Consider the following 25,525-nt stretch of genomic DNA (forward strand, 5'->3'; position numbering starts at 1 on the left):
ACAAATTAGTATATCTTTCAACACTTTTGAAGGGTTTCTTCATAATCTTTGATTTAACACAAATTTCACATTTATTAAGATCATCAAAATGACAATTTATTAAGCCACACTTAACCATTCTTCTAATCATGCTAATTCCAATATGTGCTAATCTATCATGCCATAATGAATAAGAATCAACAATATAAATAGAAGCAATATCTTTATTAACTTTAGAATCATTGTCAACAATAGATAATTTGACCATTCCTTCAGCGGAATAGCCTTTTCCAACAAAAGTTCCATTACGGGATAGAATTAACTTCCCGGATTTAAATACAGATTTAATTCCAGGTTTGCTAAGGAGATTCCCACTCACTAAATTTCTACTCATATCCGGTACATGAAGAACATTAGTAAGAGTGACTTTCTTACCTGAAGTGAAAGTAAATTCCACATTTCCCTTGCCAATCACCTTAAAACGAACTTCATTTCCCATTTGAATCTCTTGCCCTTTTGTGACTTCTTTGTAAGTTTTGAAGAGTCCCTTATCATAGCAAACATGGACGGTAGCACAAGTATCGTACCACCAACCAGAAACCTTGCCAAATATGACATTCACTTCGCTCACCGTAGCGATTATATTATCATCTCCCTCAACGGAGTTGACTTTTGGTTTCTGGCCTTTTTTAAATCTGTAATCCCTAGCAAAATGACCAGGTTTTCCACAAACAAAACAACCTCCACTCTGTGGCTTCTTAAATTTTCTTTGATCCCTTTTGGGGCCAAAATGATTCTCCTTGTTTTGTTTGCTTTTGTTGGAATTCTTAGGCTGATTCACAACATTTGCTTTTATATTGCAAAAAGAGTTCTCACTCTTATCTCTCATCCTCGATTCGAAGATGTTTTTGAATTTGCTCCAAAGTAATATCCTTGGAGTCATGCAAAATCTTCTTCCTATACCCTTTCCAAGATGAAGGCAACTTGGCTATTACAGCCCCTACTTGAAAAGGTTCAGGAAGTTCAATTTTTTCAGCCTTTAATTGATTAACAATGACCTGCAACTCATGTACTTGTGCCAAGATTGGCTTGCCATCCACAAACTTGTAATCAAAATATTTAGAAATTAAAAATTTCTTTGTACCTTCTTCCTCGGCATGATATTTGAATTCCAAAGCATTCCAAATTGCTTTTGCAGATGATTCCACCGTATAAAGATCATAAAGCCGGTCCGAAAGAGCATTGAGAATGTGTCCTCTACACATGACTTCATCTTCATTTCTTTTCTTTTGTTCATCCTTGATTTCATTGGTGTCATAGTCGATTGGATCAGGAATTGGTTGAAGATTTGGATCAAGCACATAGAAGATCTTCAAAGCAGTCAACATGAACTTCATCTTGTCTTGCCAACGGGTAAAATTCGTTCCATCAAAACGATCCAAACGAACAAAATCTTGATTCAATAATTTGATGGTATTTGTAGCCTCCATAGTGAATTTGTATAAACTCACAAGATATCGTTTTTAGATTGTTGGAAAAAATAGGTACGACAAAGAAGAGGATAAAACCCACTATGGAAACAAATAACAAACACAAGATCAAGAATACTTTAGGAAAGATATTTAGGCTTGAAACGTGTATAAACACTTTCCTAAAAACGATATTTGCACCATCTTCTCAATAAAATTGCTCTGGGTTTGATGCAAATAGTTTTAGTGGATATGACAAGCCTTTAGAAGATCTGTATTGAGCAAACAATAAAGAATCTTCAGAGAAGAATTGGAGAATGTCTTCTTCAAGTCTTGAGTTGTAAAGAGAGGAGAGAAAGGTTCGGTAAGGGTTGTCTCCTGAGCCCGTCAAAAGGAGTGAAACTGTAAAAGGGCAGTTGGCCTTCGCCTATTGAAGGAAGGCCTCTAGTTGACGTCGGTAACCTCGTCGGTGGAGGAAGCCAAAAGTGGAGTAGGTCAAGACTGACCGAACTACTCTAAATCTCTGGTTTGCGTTTATTTTGAGCACTTTATCATTACTGCAAACCTCCTACATAGCTACTGTTCTCTACACTTTTACGAACAAGTTTCTAAATTCTGATCTTTCCGAATCTACATTCAGACGTAAATCGGTGTTGCAGAAATAGCATCATTGCATGCCGTGGTTGCAGAAATGTTGCTATGGTTGGCATCAATTGGACACCAAAAAAAAAAAAAATATATATATATATATATATATATATACCTTGAGCTGGAACTGCAACAATGTTACAAAGCTCGCACACGGTTATCTGAACAGCTTGTAGTAGAAATTGCAGAATGCAGAGGGGGAATCAAAAGGTCTTGTTCAAGAGAAAGAAGAATCGATTAATAATTTGCAAAATGACGTCTCACTAGCAAGATTGCCTTTTGTATCACACATGTTTAACTAAGTGCTATTTGTATGAGTATTGTATGATCATATTAATTTCATAAAAAACAAATGTTTCAGGGAAAAAAACCTACAATGAAAAAGAACAAAAGCTTTGGATTTGTTAAATCGGGCCAACAGACTATCATCTTATCTGTGGATTGGCGTGCGAGAATTATGGATCTCATGTTCACAACCCACGCATACCTTTTTTATCATCAATTTTTTTAAATAATAGTCGATGAACAGATTGAATAAATTTGATTAGTTTCAAAATATTTTTTTATATATCAAGATTATTAAATTTGATATTAATTAAAATTTTAAATTTATTAAATATTTTATATTTATCTTTCATATATTAATTAAAAATATTATTAAAAAATATTCTTCAAATCAATTCAAATCAGGAATTATTATTATTTAATTGCTCCGGACCACAAAGCCGAGTCGGATCGAACCCATTCTCCGGTCCACATGGCTCGATGAACCGAACCGTCGCGTCATCGTGTGATGTGAGGGTCGGAAACCCTCCGATGCGTTGCGTCACTCTTTGCTCATCTGTTGCTCGCCACCACCACTTGTTTTGGGAGGGAGGACGTTAACAAGCTTATCGAGATCGATCACATACATCCGATCATCGAAGAAGAGCGGAGGAGGAGGACGAGCGACCGAGAAGAAAGATGCGGGCCGGGGTGGCGGTGGTGGCGAGCAGGGGCGCGTTCGCCACTGCGGCCATGTCTTCCTTTCGCCGGCTCAAACCCATCGTCCGATGCTCCTCCTCTTCGCCTTCCACCGCCGTCTCCACCACCATCCCTACCTCCACCTCCTTCGGTAACCGCCTCTCTTCTCTTCAATTTCCTTTGCTTTCTTGATTCCGAGCGTCGATTCCTTCGTCTTGTTAGCCAATCGAATAAGATTTTCATTTTTTATCATTTCGATTCCTTTCTTCAACATATGTAAGTATGGGATGGAGTATTTATCTTCTTGTGGAATAGAAATAGCCATTTGCAAAGTTGTTCATCAAGCTTATTTCGATCACTTTTTACCTTCTTTAGGCACTCCTAATCGATATTGTAGCTACATTATCTTAATTCTAGAGGTAGTAATAAAGTCGGAGTGGAATCAACGGAATACAAAGTGCTTATGAAAGATGGAGTCGATCAAATTGTGGCCTGCCTCTGTTCATAGCTTTTGACATTTTAATTGTTACATGCTTCTTGAACGACACTGCTGCATTTTTAACCTTTGATCCTGTCAAATTACTGGCTGAATTTATGTGGACGAAGTTAAGTGAAAGCCAGAGGAGATAATACGAGACTGCATATATAGGATTTGTTGGTAGACCATGTTTTCTTCGATGTCCTTATGCAACCTTAGATAGTTGAACCAATTTGTATTACTTAGTAATACAATCTCAGTAAATGAAGTTTGTTTATCTTTGATAATTAGATGATTTGAATAGCTAGCTCCCGAAATTTCTGGAGAATGGAGATATTGAAGTTGTGAAATTAGTGGGCATTTCTTTATGCCAAAAAAGGTTATTTCTTTATGATTGCAGTTTGCATTTGACCCTGTTGCTGCCTCGTCTATGCTACAAATCACCGGTGAAATTTCAAGCATCAAGGAACCAGTATATTATTATTATTAAAATACCTTGGGTATTTATATATGACCCTAATATGACCCATAAAAATGAAATAAAATATAATGTTTGGCTTCTTTGACTAGTTACACTGCAATAGATGCAATTATCCCATTTTCATGGTGACTGGAGCAACCATGGTGATGGAGGGTGTTGAAGAACAACAGCTATATTAGCAGGCAGGCATCCCATTGTCATGGTGACTGGAGCAACCATGGTGATGGAGATTGTTGAAGATCAGCAGCTACATAAGCAGTTAGGTTATTATTCCTTTTGTTTAAGAGAGATCTGAAAGTCATACAACCTATCTTAAGCCAAAGCGAAGTTCGTCTTTCACAAGAATAGTATAAACTAATCAAGCCTCAAGAGATCTATATAATAAATGTCATGCTACGGGGTTCCTTTTGTTTTTATGATCCCTTTGGTGGGACAATATGTGAAGGTAGCCACAAGAGTGAGGGTACTAAAGAAATAAATGCATCCCACAGGGGTTTATGCAAAAAAAAGTTATTATATTTTCATAAACTATAAAATTTAGAAAATAATTGCACGCATTTTAGTACTAAAATAAACATGATAAGTGTAGGATCAAGCTTTATCTAAATAAATTTTCTTTTTGTTTAGAGACATCTTTGTAGTACTAATTGAAGCCTGTTCTTTTATGATTGTTACGGATCTTGCTGTGATGCTGAATTCTGTATGGATATGGATGTGATAAGAGTAATCAGCAATGAAGGCATAGGAAGAACGTCCAGAAGCAAGTTTCAGGCCACTTGTGAAGCCACTAGAAGGTTATGATTAGAAATTGGCATCTAAGGCTCGAATTGTGGATGAAAATAACTTTGAAGAAAATTACTGGTTTACCTAGTTACTAATTTTGTGAGCAAGACCAGGTTTCTTATGGTTTAAGATTGTTTCTTTTTTTTTTCTTATCTTTTATTTGTATTTCCTGAAATTACTCTGGCACTTATACATTTAATTAATTTGTCATCTTTATGGTACTTATTATCCTACCATTTTCGTTTCTTTGTTGTATTGGATGCTTCAATATGTTTTTATAGTGATGTGAGATTTATGTAATATTTCATGAAATTTGGTGTTGAAATTTATTTAGGTGTCAGCAATTTAATTCTTGCTTCAATTTCAATTAAGTTCTCTATGAAGTTCAGGTCTAACTGTTTGTGCCATGAAAATTAAATCATATTTCTTTCATTAAAGATGTTTTTGTTACAAGAGCTGAGCATGAGTATTATGTTTTTTCTTCTGTTGCTTTTCATTTGTGTCTGAAGTTCTTATACTGGTTTACTATCTGTTTATGAAGTTTAGTTCTCTCTGGCTTGATACACAGACCATATTTCTTTCATCAAAGATATTGCTGCAACAAGACCTCCTGAGCATCTGAATTACTTGTTGAACATGCTTCAATCACGAGGTAGACTTTTTTGTATCACCTGAACTAGATTTTCAGTTTTGTTTACGATGTGTATATAATGTAGCAGTAATTTTCTAGCCGGTTCAGTCATTAGCAACAACTCTGTTAATATGAAAATACTATTTGTCTGAAGAATTTTTCTCGTTGAGATTTGCCTCATCTTATTATGCTTGACTTTGGCTTTATATATTGAAGTAGATTTTGCTCATCTCCATGAGTATATCATTCATGAAACTGGCACTCTTGATCCTTTATATCGTTGCATAAATTCGGCTTCTTGCAATACATGAACAAGTCCACATTGCTATCTTGCTCTGATTAGTGATTTAAAAAGGCGCTCGGGCGCTCGCCTAGGCGCTCGGGCGAGGCGAGGCCCGAGTACCTCACTAATCTCCCAGGCGGCGCGCTTCAAACAGGCACCGCCTGGGCGCTCGCCCGAGCTCAGGCGCTGGGTGCTTTGGGCGAGCGCCTGGGTTAACCAAGGCGACCGAACCAGGATTTTAGGTCTGGTTCGGTCTATGATGGTTAGTTGGTTCGATCGAACCAACTAAAACTCATATAAGTGACAACCGAACCCCAACCCTCGCCGCTGCCGATCACGATCCCGCTGCTCGTCGCTGCCGTTGTCGCCGCTCGCGCCTCCCGCTCCTGCTCCCGTTGTCGCTGCTCGCCGCTGCCGCTGTCGCCGCTCGCGCCTCCCGTTGCTCGTCGCTCCCGCTCTTGCTCCTGCTATCGCTACTCGTAAACGCTGCCGCTGTCGCCGCTCGCGCCTCCCGTTGCTCGCCGCTCCCGCTCCTGCTGCTCGCCGCTCGCCGCTGCCGCTGCCGCTCGCCGTTGCCACTTCCTCTTTTCTCAGTTAGCAAGCTCAGCACCCTTTTACACTTCCTTTTAACAATATACGTATACTGTATATTGTTAATATTATTAAGTTTATTTGAAATGATTAATTTTCAATACTGTTAATAGATTAATAATATATTATTTTGATTTTAATACTGTTAATTTTTATTTATTTGAAACTTTTTGTTAATGTGACATTGTGATTTTGTATCTTAGATTTTTTTAATTTAATATCATATTTTTATTTAAAATTTTAAATAATTATATTTATTAATTATATTATATATTTTTATATTTTAGCGCCTCGCTTCGCTCGGGCGAGCGCCTAGCGCCGCGGGCGTTTTTGGACCTTGGTGTCTTTTGGCGCCTAGCGCTTTTTAAATTACTTGCTTTGATAATAATTTGCCGGTATTCAGTTATATTGATTAAACAATTTGTGTTGTTCAAGTGTAAGAATTTACTAGTAATTTGTCATGCAGTGCAGTGTATCCCACTTATGATCGTTTTCTATTATGTAACTTCAACACATTCTTTTGGTGCTTAATATGAAATATCATGGAATACTGTGAATTGCTACATGATAATTTGACCAAAGAAAAGATATAAAAAGTGTCTGCTTAATATTGAAACAGGAACTATATCTGGTTTTAATTCCAAGCTTCATGCAATTTGAGATATAAAGGATTGATTTTACCCCTCAATGAAGTTAAAATATATTGATTTATATGGACACTGCAATTTTGGTCTTAATTCTTATGTACGATATTTTTGTAGCTTACCAAATTTCTGCAGTAGATCCAATGAATATAGTCGTCCATTTCATTAATTAATACATGTTGGCATAAGTGATTTTGTTACGGTATGACTGGAATTTTTTTTTGATTTAAATCTATTATAATGTACAGGCGGAGCAGTAATATCTCCTGCAGCTAAAGAAGGACTGGTTCCTCTTGTTATTCCTTTATCAGAAAGCTCTGCAGGTTTTACATGTGGAACTGTATTTTGGCTCACGCTTCAATTGATAATGGATCTTGATCTTCTACTCATTTGTGTACTACTTTTGTGGGCTTGAAATCAGGAACTTTGACATGCTTACTAAGATGGCCAACTTCTCCTCCTGGGTAATTACTTTTTTTTTTTCTTGTAATTACTCTCTTTCCAGATGTAGCAGTTTTCTGTAGTTCAGTTCTTATTGTGCTTACACTATTTCTTTCCTATAGGATGGAAATGCCAGTTGTAGAAGTTCATAAACATGGTGTTTGGCTTCTAGCAAAGAGTGTAAGAGATAGCAAGTTGAGAGATAATATTGGTCTTGCTTCATAGTTTATTAGGGTAGATTGTTTACTCATGCTTTGACTTGCTGAAATTGTTTTTAAAATTAAAGATAATGGCATATTAAATTGCTGTTGAATTTGTATTTTATATGAAGTGCACCTAGTAACAAGCAGTCTAATAAGTGCAAGTACTATGGTAGTCTATTAAAAACTCACAAATAATCACCAGATTATTTCAAAGAATGAAACAGAACAAATTGGGCTTCATTCAATTGTTAACATCGATTATGCTGTTCAGGAAGGCTTCCACTTTTCTTTTCCAAATATTTTATACACTTGGCCTGTAGCATATCAGAGAAACTGGCAATTTTAAGCAGAACCGTTTGACCGAATTTTCTTGAAGATGCTTAAATAGTTAGATTTAAATGAAATTGGGTCTTTGTGATTGGGCTTTTGGTGTAGAAGACATGATCATTAGAAAAGTAATTTTAATAATCAGCCAAAAGAACAAGGTACTTTTTTTGTTAAATATTGTAGGTTCTTTTAGTTTGTAGTTGTTTTTGAGACGAAGATGTGCTGTTCTATGTCAAACTTTGCCTTGATGTTCGAACTTTTCTATACTCTGCTGGGGATTCTGTGAACTTGCTAGTTGAGAAGTTCTACCCTTTAGTGTATTGTAAATTTCTTTTAGATAAACTGTGTCAAATTATTTCACAAGTTATTTTGATCAATTTGTACATGAAATTTGTAATATATATATATATATATATATATGCAATTTTCTTATCATATCTAATAATGTGAAAAGAGAAGCATCTTTTCCAACTTCCAGGTTGATCAGTACATCCATAGAATCCTCGTCGAGGAAGATGCCAAAGCTCAAGATAGTAATAAATTATGGAATGCTTCATCTGAAGCTGGAGAAAAGCTATACAAAAGGGGTGACTTTTTGGAGTCTCAAATTGCTGATCTTGATGTATATCTTTTGAAGAAGGTAAAGATATAGCAATGATGTTACAGTGCAATAACTAGACTAGTTCTTATATAGTTCTATTTCAGGTTGGATTGTTTCCAGATGTTATTGAGCGGAAGGTTTCACGCCACTTGGAGAGAGGGGACCAAGTAAGAAAATATGCTTGTGGCTTCATTTATGGAGCTTTCTGGATTACAGTTTTGCTAAACTACATTTATGATATTTGCCTTGTGATGGTGTAACAGGTTTCTGCCATGATCACGGGAGAGTTTTACACAAAGAATCATTTCCCAGGATTTGGCCGTCCTTTTGCATTCAATGCACAGCTTTTGCTAAAGTTTGTATAAGTTTAGCTAAATAAGAAACACAAAGTCTTCAACGATCACTCATGTCTATCACTGGTGTGATGCTTCGTTCTAGGGTTGGGCGTAAGCTTGAAGCCAAAGACGCAGCTCGGGGGTCTCTGAAATCACCATGGTGGACATTAGGATTTAAATACCAAGTAAGTTAGCTACAGATACACTAACTATTGCATTGTGAAGAGATTCCTTCTTTGTGCCTTCTGCTAGAAAAAAGAAGTAAACATACATGTGTTTGCTCAGGAAGTCGCTGAGATTGCAGAATGGGAGGATGAACAGATTGAGTTCATCAAGGAAAAAGTGACAGAAGAGGGTAGACAGGAGGATCTGAAGAAGGGTAAAGCACCAGAACAGGTGGGTCATCTTTGTTTCTCATGTTATCTATAAGAAATCCCACGAGACAAAAGACATTTTTTATATGGATTTTTATCCCTTTTCCTTTCAATATGTAGGTAGCATTGGATGAAGCTGCATTTTTGTTGGATTTGGCCTCAATTGATGGGACCTGGGATGAAGTTGTAGATCGTGTTGCTGAATGTTACATGGAAGCTGGACTTTGTGATATTGCAAAGTTTATACTCTATAGGGAGTAAAACTTGATTTTTCTATCTAGGTATGATTTCTTTCTAGCTTTCTGCTTTAGTTGGAATTCAAGATGAATATTTTGTAGCCTTCTTCCTGTGGGATATGAAACCCCTCCTAAGGTGTTCTCCAATTTGAGAAGAAGAATTTGCTTACCATGAATGAAAAAGAGGGAGGAAAGAATTTACAACTAGATTTTAATAAATCTAACAATGAAGTAACCAATGAAGAAAAGAAAGATCTTGCAAGACAGTAGTATGCATTACCACTGTAGAGGTACTTTGTCTAAAGTGGATTTGATCACACTGCTCAGCCAGTCAATCAGAAGAAGTATAACTTCTAAATCACACCATAGATTATCAGGGAATTTGTGCCTGTTTATGTCCATTTCACAAAGTTTATTGTAATATTTTACTTAGCTTTCTACCAATCAAAACACGAAATTAGCTTTATAACTGATTCATAACAACCATAATGCTCTTAGCCTCTTTTATAAATATGCACGGCAGGTTTTCATATAAATATGCACGGCAGGTTTTCATTCGGATAGATTCTTTTAATGTATTTGACCAAAGGTAGTCGGTAATGCTCTTCTAACATGTTTTCGTCACCACAATGACAGGTGCATCATGGACAATTAATTCTACAGGCACATGGCTCACCTCACAGTAGAAGAAAGTGATGCAACGTACTCTCAGAGATCTAACACATCATGGCCGGGTGGTGCATTGGACCCGCTTTTGACATCCAATATATAAACCATATCTTATGGTTTATGGCTGCAATTAAATGATACTGATCTTGTCATCGGTCTCCCTAGTAATAAATTATTATTGTGCCTTGTACAATTTATCAGGCATGGCAACTATTCGCATTTTGTTCTAGTGGACAGAGGAATGAAGTTTGCTCAAAAAAAGGTGAAGTTGATAGAATAATTGTACTATTGTATTTCTTGTGGTATTCAGTCTAAATTGATTAATACTTACGTGACATCAGTCTAAACCAATGTTTCAAATATCAGTCAAAAAAGGTGAAGTTGATAGAAACATCAGCAGATTGTATTTTAGCTGCAAAGCATGTTTTACATACATCGGGCAAGCAAAAAACAAATTATATTTTTACATGTTAAAGTTTTTTTTTTCTTGTTATCATACCCATTATATTGGAGTTGATATGTTACAATGTTTAAGTTTTTTTTATTCTTTAAATTTGCATATACACTAATTGAAAAGGATGTATAGAATGGCCTTAAAGGTCGGGGGTGCATTGAAATGGTTTATTTTTCGGATCTGAATTAATCTCATAAATGAAGGATGATATTTTCCTGCTTTCATCACTCTGTTTTCCTTGTTTTTTTTGCCTTTCATCTGTTGGTATAACAATTGGCACATGACAACGTCTCAATGTGGTTGGGGAACAGAAACAACTGCAAAATATGAGAGTATATATATGTTCTATAAATATTTTTTATTTTGGAAACAAATTAAGAAAATTATTCAATGAAAAAATTTATAATTATATATTTTTTCAAAAAAATCACAATAATAAAACTTTAAGTCCTTACTATTTGGATAGGTATATATGAATATATTATTCATAAAATTTGTAAAAAAAAAATTATATGTTTAATTAAATTTAAAATATTAAATTATTTATTTATAATTTTCAATAAGATGTTATAGTCTTTCTCGTTTCTAATCATTTTATTTTTTAATTATTTTTTAAAAGTGATATAGATAAATAATCGTCGATGGCGCTCAGCACCCTCGTCGCCTTCTCCTCGTCCGACGCTTCTACTACTCACACTCTCTCTACCCTCACAAGCCCTTATCGCTCCTCCCCTTCGTCCTTCTTTTTCCTCCTCGTCTTCCTCTTCGCTTCCATCTCCCACCTCTCAAAGCCTAATCGACTCCCCGCTGCTCCTCGTCCTCTTCCGCCTCTATTTCCTCTCCGTCGCCCATCTTTCTCCCCCATCTCCAAGTTGATAAAGAGGAGAATGAATTCGACCAGAGAGGACCAATAGCAGAAGAAGGAGACATCGATGAAGAAGCATAGGAGGAGGAGGAGGACGATGAGGCCTCCGACCCCATTCTAGAGTTCTTTAGGTTTCGCTCCTCCTCCTCGGCCGAGGACCCGAAGTAGGAGGGCCGCCTCTCCCTCCAAAGGAACCGTCGCACGTCTTAGCAAGTCGCCAATATCGACTCCGCCGACCATGACCACAACGGCCTTGAGGACGAAGAACAAGCCCTCGAGCCACCGTTGCCGTCGCAACGGCCGAAGATGGAGTCGTGGCGGCGATAGTTGATAATATAGACTAGTGAGATAGTTGATATTAAGTATACCACGTGAAAATGATATTTTTCTGGAAATAAAGATATAGTAAATAATCAATAATATTGATTTTTAGATTTTTAAAAATAATTAAGATATAAACTTTTATCTTAATATACTTTCACTATTTTTTTTTTTATGAAACATACGATACCCTTCGACATGTGAATTGGAATCTCTAGCGGATATGTAGTGGACATCAGGATCTAATTGGCATTTTAGCATAACTTAGAGGGACTCGATTAATCATACTAAACCTAAAAGGTAAGCAACTCTTGTCAATCAGTACTCCTTATGATTCTCGTCCTATTCGACCTCCGAACCATCATGGCCTCAAAGGATTCAACTAATCATGATATTCGGTTAAGTCAGCACTATCATTATAAGATAAGTTTGATTTGATGACATATCCTTTAGAAACTTGATCAAGCATATCATATCTTTAGGTTACCGGTGACATATCTATATCATAAGTAAGACCTCAAATCCTAATATAGGTGAGCCTTGAGGGACTCAACCAACGTAGCCCATATCGAAAAATGATTTTCGCTCATAATGATGGACGATTGCGTGGGTTAATCTAATTGTCTCACGTTTACCAACTTAATATTATTATTAGAGAAGATTTTCGATTCAATTCGGTCTCATAATTAAATATATCACATCACACATATATATTTAATATATATTTACATTGCATGCAAATATATATCCTAGTAGATGTAGAAATATATATCACATATATACACAAATATCCACACCAGATGATCATGGATTAGAACATAGAGTGATTAGGTACAAGCCAAAGGCATGATCACTCTCAAAATCTCCGTGTGTCTCGGCGCATCTCCATGCCCAGTGATCATCTATCTCGTCTTTATCGGTTTCATTGACACATCTACGCTTCCATCATACCTTCTCATGCTATTTCAACTTAGTTATAAGCATGCGAGCCCAAAATATACATATCTCATAAATAAAAAACAATGATCTCATCAATGAGAGGTACTGTAACATCCCATTAGTCCCACATCGGAAGTGGGCAATGTGTATGATTAGCTTATAAGGGCCTGATGAATATACTACGTTAACTCCCACTTAAGCATTTTGGTCCGAGGACGTCAAGCTAATTTGAGTTGGGGATAATGTAACATCCCATTAGTCTCACATCGGAAGTGGGCAATGTGTATGATTAGCTTATAAGGGCCTGATGAGTGTATCCCCACGAAAGCTTCTTACCCTATTAAGCCATCTCCCAACCCGTGCAGAAGAAGCCGCATCTTCGATGAGGACTGAAAACTATTTGATGCTGCCAAAAGAAGTTGAAGTTGCTGCTTTGATAATTTACCTTCGTGCAGACCTTTGGACCACTTGTCATGTTTTAGGATACCACATTACTATATGAAAACAGATAACGAATATGGAATTAATGATGATTTGAATGTTAAATACTTGCTTGAGCTTTCTGAGCAACTTCTATCATATTATTTTGGTCCAAGACGAACAGATACCTGTAGAGTAGATAACTGAGAGAGGCAGCTGAAATAAAAGGTGTAATCACAAGTAGAAGAATAATCGTAGAAAGAGAATCTACACTTTGAAACACTTAATGATACGAAGAAGAATAATGGTAAGACTAAGGCATTTATAGTTCCAAACACCAAACGAGATCGATCATCCATCAACACCATATACACAAATTTCCATTCTTATCAGCAGAAGCTAGTGTGTTCCCTGGTCCACCATATGCGCATGAAAGAACTGGTGAAGAATGCCCCTCCAAAATGCTCAGCATGTTATTGTTTAGTCTTGACCATATATAGATAGATCCATCAGATGATCCCGCCGTGACACACTTCTCGTCAGGACTGATACACGACCTGCTCCAGTTTGATGCAACTCTGTTGCCATTGGCTCTGAACGTCCCACAAATTTCCAGTGTTCTCAAGTCAAATAGGTTGTGTAAATTGTCCCTTCCACTTGTCAGCAACAAGTTCCCGCTTTGGGATACGTAAATCGATGTGACTGCCTGCGAATGAGCAGCTACTTCGCCCACAACTTTTCCCATCCTGCTATCCCAGATCCGAAGGTTACCATCTACATGTCCGGAGCAGAAGGTAAGTCCATCCATGGTGTAAGAAAGCGAGTTGCAGTTGCTCTGGAAGATAATGGTATTGGTGCAGTAGCCTTTCACCAGATCCCAGACCTTCATGGTATGATCGTAAGCAGCGCTCACTAAATTGCGGCTGGAAACTTTGCTTGCATCAACAGCACATACTTTGTCAGTGTGGCCAGTGAGTGTATGTCGTACCCGACCGGAGCTAGTCTCCCATACATATAGGTTGTTTGAACTGCTGGCAGCAATGATAAATCTGTTGTCATGTGTGATAGCAAGATCAAGTAATGACCCAAGGCAACCATGAAGAGTGGAGCTTAGTGTCCCAGATTTTGTATCCCAGATCTTGACGGTCCGATCCTGGCCGCCACTAATCAGCTTATCCGAGTTGTTTTGGAACAAAATGGATCCGCACCCACCTTCATGAGCATGAAGTGTGTGCTTGCAAGACGATGGAACTGTTGATTCCACATGGTCCACATATCCAGCTTCCCTTTGGCGAACGATTCCATCAACTTGTTGTCGTGCAAGTTGTTCAATGCTGGACACCTTCAACTGTTGCATCATGTCCTCATACATTGCATTAACCTGCAAACGTGATAAAATGTCAGGGATGATGTGAAAGATGCTTTAGTCTATAGCTAAATAGTTTTCTAGTGTTAATGACTTTGTTCCAAGTAAAACAAACACGATATTGATGACTTGGTTTCAGGAAAAAAAGGAAGATAATGAACTAATACTGGAAAGACCAAGTGAACTTAGAACTCACAAGGGCATGTGGAAATGGTATCAAACAGATATAAAACTAGTATTGGAAAAGATCAAGCGTTTAGGCATGGATAAGACCCAAACTGTTTTACTAAGATACAAACTGATCAATTTCCCCAAATTAATGGTCTCCCGTCAGCTTCTCTTGTATGAATCTTTTAGTATATTTACAAATGATTCACAATGCTGAATAAGACAATTTATCATGTCGTTGAAGATATTTAACTTTGTAAAAACCCAGTGAACTGCACAGAGTCATTCCATCAGCCCAACATGCAACTATATGAGAATAATCGCCATTGCTTGCCTGCCACTTTAAAAAGTTATCCTCCCAAAAGAAAAGAATTCCAATGCATCAACATCAAAGATGAGAAAAAACTTTGGTATTTGATGCATTTTAGGTCCTTTAGCTTGAAGCATTGTTGAAAAATTCAGTTAAGTTGATCCATGATTCAGTCGAGTCACATGTTTCAAAACAAAGTACCAAATTCACAGATGATTTATTAATTATTAATAACATAACCATTAAAGGAAGATGGACAAATTACTCGACAATTAGCATAAGAAGATCTCAGATTTCTTTCTTGGTCTATTTTAGGCAATTGCATCTTGAGCATTTCCAAAACTACCCACAGAGGAAAGAGTCGGGTTGAGTGAAAATACCTCATCGGGAGATAGGATTGAAATGTCACCATAAGAATAAAGGACATAATGAGTTCTTTGATATGGTATAAAGAAAACTCGAAACTGAACAAGCTTATATTGATACATTACTATATATAAAAGTGACACAGATTCCAGTTCGATACTAATTTCAGTATCCTATCAGACCAGATCCAATATACTAGCCAATATACCGTCATGTACCAATATCATCAAATAAAATATTAAAATTTCAACATGACAGTTTTGTACTATATGAGCTATGACTTTCGATATCAGCATTTAATTGGACCAAAAAATTTATCACTGTACATACAGCTCCAACAAATATTTAAATCCTTAGATGAACACAGACCAAGATATTATACTTCATATTGGTATAAATTCAATTATACAATTTTTTGAGGCACATTTGTAAAAAGAAAAATCCTATCGATATGAAGTAGACAACCATATGGAAACATTTCATAATTCATTGATAAATTAGAAGGAAAAAGAGTCACCATAAAGCTAGAAATCACTATTATAAGAATTGAAAGTACCTCATTTAGCTTTTCTGCAGAATTCATCTTCTCAAGCATCCAACGATCAATTAAATCCTTGTTCTCAGTCTCTGTTTTTTTCAGTTTCAATCTAATCTCCTCAAGTTGTGCTTTGAGTGACTGGTTTTCACTCATTAACAAATCCAAAGCTTTTGTCTTTTCATCTAGGTCCTGCTTAATTTGTAGGTTTTCTTCCCTGAAACATTTGTTTTTATGAAATTAATATGACTATACTCATACAAATAGCACTTAGTTAAACATGTGTGATACTGGTTGTATAAAGGCAACCTTGCTAGTGAGATGTCATTTTGCAAATTATTAATTGATTCTTCTTTCTCTTGAACAAGGGCTTTTGATTCTCTGCATTCTGCAATTTCTACCACAAGCTGTTCAGATAACCGTGTGTGAGCTTTGTAACATTGTTGCAGTTCCAGCTCAAGGTTTTCAGCTTTTTCCTTCCACTCCAAGCCCTGCTAGATTTCAATGCTTTGTAACACAACAGACCATATATATATACACATAAATTTATATACATTAATGACCTGAGTGAAGATGATTTATGTTATTTTCAGTCATTCATCACCGAATGACCACTTTAGTCTAACATAACAACAACCAGAATTTGAATTTGAATTTGAATTCAATCCATTAGATATGACTTCATTAAGAATAGAATGTGTCTAAAAGCAAATCAATAATGTCTGTTATGGGTGAAATACATGTGTTATAATGACTATTGGTTAAGTCTGAGTTTATTCTAAATGTTGGTTGGCCTTTTGTATGCATAATATATTATGCACATATATGTCCATTTTACCCCAAATTATAACATTAACATCCTACTAGCCATCCATCACCTTTCTGCATCCTTTCACTCTCTTCATTTCTCCTCCCTTTGTCTCTCTCCTCTCCCTCATTGTCACCAAATTCCCAATTTCATGATTTTATAATTCCCTGGAGTTAATTCTCTAACTTCTATTATTTTTGAAGTATCTGGCCTTCAGCTTAGTTATTCGGTTCGAGTGCTGAGGATCCTAAGTATGTCAGACATAAAAAGTCTGATCCAAGCGAAGCAAGTTTTACCAACAGAGCAAGGGTGGGAAAGACAATTCCTACATTGTCAGAATTCGGTGCAGGGATGAGAAAGAGGATTAAATTAAAAGTTGGGGAGAATTTGTAAATGGCAAATCTCATCCTGTTCCACCCAACTGTCACTGCTATCTTTTTTATTAAAACCATCATACCAAAGACATATAAGAGATGGACACACTTAGCCTTAACCTCCCACAATTTCTTTTGGAGAGATGAGAACTCAATTGTATCTTGATATGATAGAAGAAAATCCAATATGAGGATACAACCAATGAAAAAATTTTCACCTGAAACTCAGTTGAAATTCACCACCATCTTGTCATAATCCGAAACATAGAAGACCCCGTCACACCTCCAACAGCACAGACACTAATTAAGGATTGGACACAGTTTAGTGGCAAACCAGTCTGATATGATCCTTATATATGCTACAAAAAATAAAAATTAAATCCTTATTAAGCCGACTCATCCTTTTTAGGGCTCTACAATTCCTGGTGTCGCCTAGCGGGCATGTCTGGCTAAATGCAAATGTTATAGCTGTCATATAAGCCTAATTTTTTCATGCTTGCACATGATGGTTGAAAATTTGGATAGGTTTATATAAACTTTATTCAGAATGGTTTCTATGTAGTTTCAAAGGTATTCATGCAAGATTATAACTTTACGAGGTAATTTATGAAATAACTTGTGGTTGGAGTGGCATGTAAAAGAATTACAGTCTCATTCTCTGGTGACTTAGATCCTTGAGCCATGTCAATCTAGATCAAACTACACAAACCATTCCAAGGATCAATGACACTGCTCATTCTCTGGTGACTTAGATCCTTGGCCACAATGGCGATTCTTTATGACAATTAATTCGGATATAATAACAAGATAAGGCCAGTCCCAGATTTTCACAACAGTCTAACTAATTGACTATGCTTTTATTTCAAAGCATACTCAAGATAAAATTTTATGGTATGTGTGCTTCGTTGACGATAATGATTTTGACTAATCAGAGTCTAGCTAGCATTGACCTTTGACCATCAAAACAACTTAGGAACTAGGGTTTTGAATAAAAAGACTAAGACAAAATGTATCAAACATATGAAGTGAAAATTTAGCAATACGACAAGAATAATTAAGTCATACTCTATGGTTAATTAGGATGGATAAAAATTTTCAAAAGTATTTAAGTTTTAGGGGTGTTGAATTAAGAGCACAGGGGAGATGGATTAAGGAAGAATCAATTTCCGATATAGCCTCCAGACAGCACCAGTCATCGAAGACGACATCAAATCGCATGTTGTGTAAATTTCATCTATTTACAGAGAGTATAATCCAATTCCTCCGTGTTAATAGGCACAAACCTAACAATGGTGGTTCTCCCGTGGTGTAGATCCTGTTCTAGGATTATCAACAAGCACCGGAAGTCCCACTATTACATCAATAGAGGGTTGCCATTGCCCCCGATTCCATGGTGCAGTCTCGACGTACCTGGGCGACGAGGGGTCTGGAGAGGGCGTTGATGGCCGGAGCGTGGGCGCCTTCCTCGAGCAAATGCCGCTTTCGGAGCGCCACGATGGCGCGCTTGATCGCCGCCGTCCCGATCTCTTCCGAGCTCCTGGAGATCCAAGAAAACACAAATCAAAATCCAGCAAGCAAACAGCTGCCCCAACACAAGGACGATTGGGGGGGGAAGTGATTGGAGCTTCCATACATGTCTCCGAATCGAGGCCTCAAGAGCAAATCAAGGGGTCTGGGGGCATCGAATCGATCGATGTTCCTCCTCTTCACCTGAATCGACGATCGATGGGGAGGAAGTGAAGGCAGAGCTGTTTCTCAGATGACTACGGGTTTTACTGGGAAGAAAGAGGAAGCCGAAAGCAACCCGAACCCGGTTTGTCGGCTGATGTTGATGCGGTCGTCTCTGGTTCGGTCCGTTGCAGAACCGATTCATCGAAGAAAAACCAAAGCCGCTGGGAGCCAACATTTTGAATTTATATTCAAAATAATATGCATATTATTTATCTATTTTATCCATAAATAATGTAGATATTTTTTGTATCTAAAATAATATGTATGAATAAATATTTATATCTAAAATTTTATTTACAGGTTCAGCTAATTAATGACCTGAGGATGATGCATGAACCTGAAATGGTACATAAATATAGTCGGCAACCAACTATGATGCCATGCCATTGACAGTAGCAGGGAAGAAGGTTGACGATCAGGAAAACCAAAGTGCCAATGGTTGGCAGTGAAAAAGGAAAGAGTACCAAATCATGAGGAACCATCACATGTGGCTTGACATTAATACATTTACTTGACAATTTACAGAAAAGACATTTAGATATAGCTAAAACAGCTAGCTGGTGTCATATCATCATCCTAAAAAGCCTGGGAGAATTATACCTTCTGATTGAAATATCAGTTGCAGAAATTGATTGCAACTTAAAGGGACTAACTTCACTTCTAACACTAAGAAAAAGGAAAACCTATACATTCTTATCATTGGTTGCCACAAAAGAAAACATCATGAGCAATTCCACTAAGAAACTGGTTAATTATCATCAGAAGGAAAAAAAATTGTCCGATCATTAACCAAGAGCTACAATCATTCATCAACTAGGATTTACTTTCAACATCCATCTAATGCATATAAACATCCACAGACAGATTATATGATTGATAAACATAAAAAAATGTACACAACCCCAATCAAAGCGCATGTATGAATTTTGCAAAGAGGAGAAAAGTTCATCCAGCCCAGATCCTATCCAATCTGTCAACACTCTTCCGTCCTCTGTCCAGTTGATCAATGTTCTTCCTAGACTTATCAAAACAATCTAAACTCCTCCTAGACTTCTCCATTTGGTCAAATGATATCTTTAATTTTTCCAAATTTTCCACATTTGTAGTCCTCTGATCTTTGCTTCTTGACTTCTCTGTACTTTGCCTAGATTTTTCTCTTCGATCAATGCTCTTCCTTGATGGTTCAAAGCAATCAGTGCTCTTCCTGGGAGGTTCAAACTGTTCTGCACTTTTTCTCCAGGTGCTCCTCTGAGAAGGTGATTTCTCAACTGTAGATATAAACTTCTTGATGTGTTTAAGGTATTCTGGAAAAAGCTCCAAGTCACAATGCTTTCCTCCTTTTAGCCAAAGAGGTTCATACTTCTCATTACACAATTCCCATAGCTTCTTACCATGAGAAAAATCCACAACTTCATCAGATGTTCCCTGCAGATAAAAAATAAATAAGAGATTCATGACTGAAATCACACTCTGAGAAAATTAAGGCAAAGATTTGGAGAAATCTGTGGTAGGATCTATCCATGGTGCAGAAAAATGCAATAGCTTGTGTAGACTCTTATAAAAGTAAATCAATAATTGCTGAGAGGAAACTATTTATGCACCTTTCTCAGAAATTTTGTATATTTCATTTTGTTGAAAATTTTGTCCTTTTGTTCTCTTACCAACAAAAAGAGACATCAAATTGTGTATTCAAGGAAGGCTAACACCTAGAGTATACCAGAGTCTGGCACCATCAACAAATTCAAGAAAACAAATGTTTGTAGAACTATTTGTGAAGCTTCACTTTGTAACTTTAGTTGTCATAAAGAAATTTGAGAAGACAAAGAAAGCTGTCCAGTGCTGACTCATGTATGGAAGATGCAAGTATAAGCATGTTGAAAGTTGAAACTACTGAATGTGACACGAACACACCATGTCATAAACAATTATTATACAGAGATAAATAAAGATGTCTAATGCTGTCACATGTATGGGATTGTGGGAACATGAAAGTTTAAACATGTTAAAGCTACTTGATATGATAGATAGCATCTGCTCCATATGACATTATAAAGCAGTTGGCAGAACAATCATGTCCATATCGGGAAACTAAATGGCTTATTAATTCAAAGTGAGCCATAAGATACTGTGAATAAGCATTACATGTACATTTCATTAGATTTCTCCGTACCTTTTCTGTTTCATTGGTTATTGTTAAGTCCATATGTCAGTTCTTTTCAAGTAATGTACATATTGGATCAGATATAAAGAAATAATTGCAAGTTATTCTCAGAAAGAGACAGTACCACGTGACATTTACAAAATCAATATACAGTGTAAGGGAGTGTAAGGGCATATATACTCACATGAATTACTAGCACAGGACAATTAACCAATGATATCTTGTCAATGTTCTGGAAATAGAATGATGAGTAAGAAAAAATTAATATATGCAAAGGAACCATGAAAAGAAAGAAAAAGAAGCATTTAGATGAAAACTAACCTTGTAGATGTCAAACCAGTATGTGCGTTTTACAGGATACATCACTCTTAAACCTGATAGTATAGGACTATGCAGCATGATAGCACGAAAATGAGGTAAACGGGCAGCCAAGTCCACAGTTGGTCCACTTCCCACAGATTGGCCATAGAGGATAATTTCTTCCTCCTTAGCACCATAGTTCTCTATGAGGCACTTATAAGCGGTCTCTATATCAGCATAGGTGTTTTGCTCAGTTGGCTGCGAGAGTGAAAAATAAATTTACTTATTTTGGACCTATTATCATCCTACCAATCACAACTTGTAAAGCAAGAAAATGTCATCGAGCAGATCTACGGAGATTAGTATCTAACCTTTCCGGATGATTGACCATAGCCAGAATAGTCATACCTGCAAGCATATGAAAGCCTCAGATGATTTTTGCATTTTTCCTGCAACTGCTTAAATTTTATCATGTGACATTAAACACATTCTGCTTATCCAACTGGAACAAGAAGGGAAGGTATATACAAACACAGAAAACCTAATATGCTCAGCTGTGGTTCTCAAACTGAACAGTTTGAAATGAAGCAAGATCTCAATTTCTCACACTAAGATCTCAATAATTGAACTAACCGTGAAAGAATAAAGATAGTTTACATATGACCTTAAAAAAACAGGGATGACGTTTTGTCTTCAAAGGAAAAAAGAAGGTTCATGCTCTGATAACTGATCTTATGGATTAACAAAGCTTTTGATGTCATCCCAACAATTGAGCTGTATCTTAAATCTTAATTACAAGATTCTAATACAAAATTGATAGCCCCATATCAGCAATCAAAGAACAAAGAAGATATGGTGCTGTGAGACATGGCTACTGTGTTACACCACGAATTCATCAGCTTTCTGTTTTTCCAAATCTAATCCCCTTCATAGAAAGTAATATCATGATGCTTAATAAAAAAGACAAATGTAGAAATCAATAGTTGGTCTGTAAAAGAGAAAAAGAATACACACTTAGTAATTGATCATTGATTTAATCAGTAGGTGCAACTTATGCATTGTACTGATAAATATGTGCAGATATTCATCCTCACTAAATTAAAGATATAATTAACAGAATCTAACCTAGCTTTAAATGTATCCAAGAGTGCTGAGTATATCTTCAGGTCTATAATTCAGCTCTGCTGAGAAAGGAATGTTAATCAAGCCACAGGAGCATAGGCATGGGAAGAAGGGAAGGCAAGTTACCCTTCTTGCTACCATTCATCAGGTGTAATATGACAAATTCATTTGGTTAAATCAAAGTGTGAGTAGCATGGTGGCACATATCCAATTAGTAGGCTAAAACCTTTTTCTAAATAACCAAGCACTCACACAAGATGTCATTCTACTAGTCTTTTGCAATGGAACAATCTCCAGATTGCCTCATTGAATCAAGTTATCTTAATTTTAATGTACAAAGGAGAAGAGTTGAGAAAGGTATATTTGTCACAAGAGAGAGCTCAAAAAGCAACCAAGAGCAATACCGAAAAAGTAGCAGCATGCCTCAAGAGACATGCTTAAATGTGAAATCCCAAGATGATGCTAGACAAAATAGCTCTTGGCTTTCATTTCATCCTAAATTTCAAGCAACAGCAAAGTCAATACCATTGAACTACATGTAGACTAGAATAGAGCATCGTTCATGTAATAAAGAAAGTCATGGCGGCTGCCTTGGCATGTTGGAAATTTGGCAACCATTAAACTCTAGTTTACATGGCTGCTTCCTGAAGGCCCAACCAGAAGAGAATGAGAAGGGAAAAGAAATAGATGATTGCATGAACAAAAGAAAAGAAATTTACAAAAGAGATTCACTTTAGTGATTCTAGGGGTTCTGATATGTCTGTGCCCCTATTCAGGGCTGTATCATTAGGGACTATGTTATGTAGAAGTATTTGTAGATTTAGAGTTGAACTGTTTAAGTTATTTAATTATAACTATAATAAGAGCTAAGTACAACCAAATGGGTAGTAACGGACGATAATTATGGGTTGTATTCACAATCTTATTGTTTGCATTAATGGACACCTCAATAATCGGATATACAACATGACCTGCTTTCATGATGTTAAGCTTAATTTCAGCGACTTTAAATACTAATATTCACATGAAAGGCCTTCTGATCAAAATGAACTGAAAGTGCCCTTCACACATTAATCTTGAAGTCCAATGACAGTCACGGATGATGCAAATTCACCCAGAATTCAACTTACTATTCTTATTCGACCCCAAAAATCTATAATACTAGCTTAAACCACACCGCCGTCCTAGATTAGTAGCTGGTAGAAGAAAAGCATCAAAATTTTATCGCATTAAACCCATCTTAGATCTATAACACTTGCAAAAGTGTAAAATTTCCTACTCGATTAACTTAAAGATTCCTTACGAAGCCCAATAAAGAAAAGTGCCCCCGAGGATGTTTGGAATCGAAGCAAAGAACCATTTTTCGCTATCAATCAGGAACCGAGAACCTTCTCAGCCATCAAAACCCGAGCTTCTAAAGCCAAATTCAACCGGAAAGAGGAATGAGGGCGAAACAGGAAGGGACAAAAGAGAATCGCGTGGAGTACCCCAACAGGTTAACGCGGAGGTGGATGCTAAGCTCGAGGAAGAGCTCGTACATCTGGCCGAGATCGGCAGCGTTGCCGTGGGAGTAGAGGACCGTAAACGCGGCCATGGGGTTGCGGACGTAGAGGGCGACGATCTCCGTGCCCCGGCGGGTGGGGAGTCGGAGCACCTCCACGTTCTCGCGGTGGGGGTAGCGGCTGAGCCGGACCACCCCGGACTCGGGCTCCGTCACCACCTCGTAGGACGGCGGCGAAGGCGGGAAGAAGGCCAGCTTCGCCGCCACAGACGACGTCACTCCGCCCATCGCCCCCCCTCCAAATTCCCCTGCGATCTCTCTCTCTCTCTCTCTCTCTCTCTCTCTCTTCCCAGTGTGAGTGCGGTGGTGAGTGCGTGGCCGTGAAAGAGAGAGTACTTCGGAGGGGAATACCGTTTAATATTCTTGGAGGGGGTAATGTGCAAATAAGCCCTTAAGCTGTCTGTATTGTGCAAAATACCCTTCTCTACTGTAATAATATTCATATTAGTCCATAAAGTTTCCATAAATATACATCTACCCCCAACAATTACATAGAATATGATCATTTGTCGCCTTTGTTGCCATTATCAATTTTGTATACTTGTATGTTGTAGCATCAAATTTAAAATTATTAATAATGGTGAATACTAATAATTGATGGAATTTAATATGTGGACATCCAAACATCATGTTCCCACTAATCTACACTAATTTAGAGTCGTGACAATGTTATCGATAATATTTGACGGTTTAGTCAACTTCTTATGTTACTTATCTAACAATATCTTAGAATAATTTTCATGAATTTACTTTTTAACTTTGTCGATGATTATTATAACCCTCTATAAAAAAAAGAGAGGATTTTTATTTTTTTTTAATTCTATAAATTCCTTGTTACTTTATCATTTTTTTAACTCTAATATTATCATAATATTTTTTTTAAAGCATGTGTTTGGCATAATTTTAAAATAATAAATATTATTTTATTATTTATGATCTTAATATTATTAATTTTATCCTTTTTCTTCTTCTTCTTCTTCTTCTTCTTCTTCTTCTTCTTCTTCTTCTTCTTCTTTAGCCTATTATTTTTATCCCCGTCCATATCGCTTGAAAGAGAAAAAAAAAAAGAATATATGGAAAAAAGAAAAAAAAAAGAATAAGAAGGGAAGGAAGAAGAACATTATATATGGAAAAGATCACTTTTGGCAAGCATCAAAGTTGAAGGGTGTTCCTGCATTTATCCCATTCGGAATGGAGGAGGATGAGCTGATGTAATGTGATGTGATGTCTCTCTCTCTTTTCTTATTCTAAAGGGGAAAGAAAGCAAAGTTTTGCTTTGAGATTTATGCCTTCTTTTTTCACTTGAGAGTGAGTGATCGAGTGCTTTTCTCTTTATCAAGAAAGAAAAAAAGAAGTGAGAGAGAGAGAGAGAGGGGGGGGGGAGATGATAATTCTTTTTACAGGTCTAAAGAGAGGAAATGTTAGAGTGTAAAGAGGAAGAGAGAGAACAAAAATGGTGCATATATCGCTCGCATGTGCACATCTTTATCACCTAGGAAGAGAGAGAAAAGCTTAGATTTTTTTTTCTTTAACTAAGTGTGGATAGATTATGATTAGCCAATAGAAGTAAGGATGATAGTGGGTTCCA

General features: G+C 36.9%; 3 protein-coding genes across 7 annotated transcripts; 1 reads left to right on the top strand and 2 right to left on the bottom strand.

The window, feature by feature from the left end:
- Positions 1-2,944: 2,944 nt before the first annotated feature.
- On the top strand, positions 2,945-10,471 carry LOC103996007 (protein IN CHLOROPLAST ATPASE BIOGENESIS, chloroplastic). 4 transcript variants are annotated; one of them, XM_009416799.3, is made up of 12 exons: positions 2,945-3,210; positions 5,370-5,453; positions 7,199-7,273; positions 7,372-7,414; positions 7,514-7,571; positions 8,400-8,561; positions 8,627-8,689; positions 8,786-8,877; positions 8,961-9,042; positions 9,143-9,253; positions 9,352-9,512; positions 10,104-10,471. In XM_009416799.3, the coding sequence occupies exons 1-11, from the start codon at positions 3,060-3,062 to the stop codon at positions 9,490-9,492; spliced, it is 1,062 nt and encodes a 353-aa protein (XP_009415074.2). In that variant the 5' UTR covers positions 2,945-3,059; the 3' UTR covers positions 9,493-9,512; positions 10,104-10,471. The 4 variants fall into 4 exon arrangements, with proteins under 4 accessions (XP_009415074.2, XP_009415075.2, XP_018685653.1 ...); XM_009416800.3 differs by having other exon boundaries at positions 10,151-10,471; XM_018830108.2 differs by having other exon boundaries at positions 3,071-3,210; positions 5,343-5,453.
- A 2,881-nt stretch (positions 10,472-13,352) lies between these two features.
- LOC135620065 (autophagy-related protein 16-like) lies at positions 13,353-18,853 on the bottom strand. Its single transcript, XM_065122669.1, has 5 exons — positions 18,696-18,853; positions 18,473-18,599; positions 16,190-16,371; positions 15,902-16,097; positions 13,353-14,516 (listed from the first exon to the last, which is right to left on the bottom strand). Coding segments are annotated over exons 1-5 (1,530 nt in total). The 5' UTR covers positions 18,698-18,853; the 3' UTR covers positions 13,353-13,493.
- A 671-nt stretch (positions 18,854-19,524) lies between these two features.
- LOC103996009 (uncharacterized) lies at positions 19,525-24,254 on the bottom strand. 2 transcript variants are annotated; one of them, XM_009416803.3, is made up of 5 exons: positions 23,864-24,254; positions 21,626-21,662; positions 21,276-21,512; positions 21,139-21,186; positions 19,525-20,218 (listed from the first exon to the last, which is right to left on the bottom strand). In XM_009416803.3, exons 1-5 carry the CDS (start codon positions 24,163-24,165, stop codon positions 19,739-19,741), a joined length of 1,104 nt encoding a protein of 367 aa, XP_009415078.2. In that variant the 5' UTR covers positions 24,166-24,254; the 3' UTR covers positions 19,525-19,738. The 2 variants fall into 2 exon arrangements, with proteins under 2 accessions (XP_009415078.2, XP_064978742.1); XM_065122670.1 differs by lacking the exon at positions 21,139-21,186.
- Between the last annotated feature and the right edge of the window lie 1,271 nt (positions 24,255-25,525).

The sequence above is a fragment of the Musa acuminata genome, chromosome BXJ2-8 (assembly GCF_036884655.1).
Source record: "Musa acuminata AAA Group cultivar baxijiao chromosome BXJ2-8, Cavendish_Baxijiao_AAA, whole genome shotgun sequence".
NCBI classification, from domain to species: domain Eukaryota; kingdom Viridiplantae; phylum Streptophyta; class Magnoliopsida; order Zingiberales; family Musaceae; genus Musa; species Musa acuminata.

Coding starts and splice junctions, on each gene's coding strand:
- LOC103996007 (XM_009416799.3), top strand. CDS start 3,060: ATGCGGGCCGGGGTGGCGGTGGTGGCGAGCAGGGGCGCGTTCGCCACT. Junction 5,454..7,198: donor GAACATGCTTCAATCACGAG/GTAGACTTTTTT, acceptor TATAATGTACAG/GCGGAGCAGTAATATCTCCT. Junction 9,254..9,351: donor AGGGTAAAGCACCAGAACAG/GTGGGTCATCTT, acceptor TTCAATATGTAG/GTAGCATTGGATGAAGCTGC.
- LOC135620065 (XM_065122669.1), bottom strand. Junction 16,372..18,472: donor CCAGACCCCTCGTCGCCCAG/GTACGTCGAGAC, acceptor GAAATCTAGCAG/GGCTTGGAGTGGAAGGAAAA. Junction 14,517..15,901: donor CTGCAGAAAAGCTAAATGAG/GTACTTTCAATT, acceptor TCACGTTTGCAG/GTTAATGCAATGTATGAGGA.
- LOC103996009 (XM_009416803.3), bottom strand. CDS start 24,165: ATGGGCGGAGTGACGTCGTCTGTGGCGGCGAAGCTGGCCTTCTTCCCG. Junction 21,513..21,625: donor ATGGTCAATCATCCGGAAAG/GTTAGATACTAA, acceptor TCACTCTCGCAG/CCAACTGAGCAAAACACCTA. Junction 20,219..21,138: donor GTCCTGTGCTAGTAATTCAT/GTGAGTATATAT, acceptor TTTTATCTGCAG/GGAACATCTGATGAAGTTGT.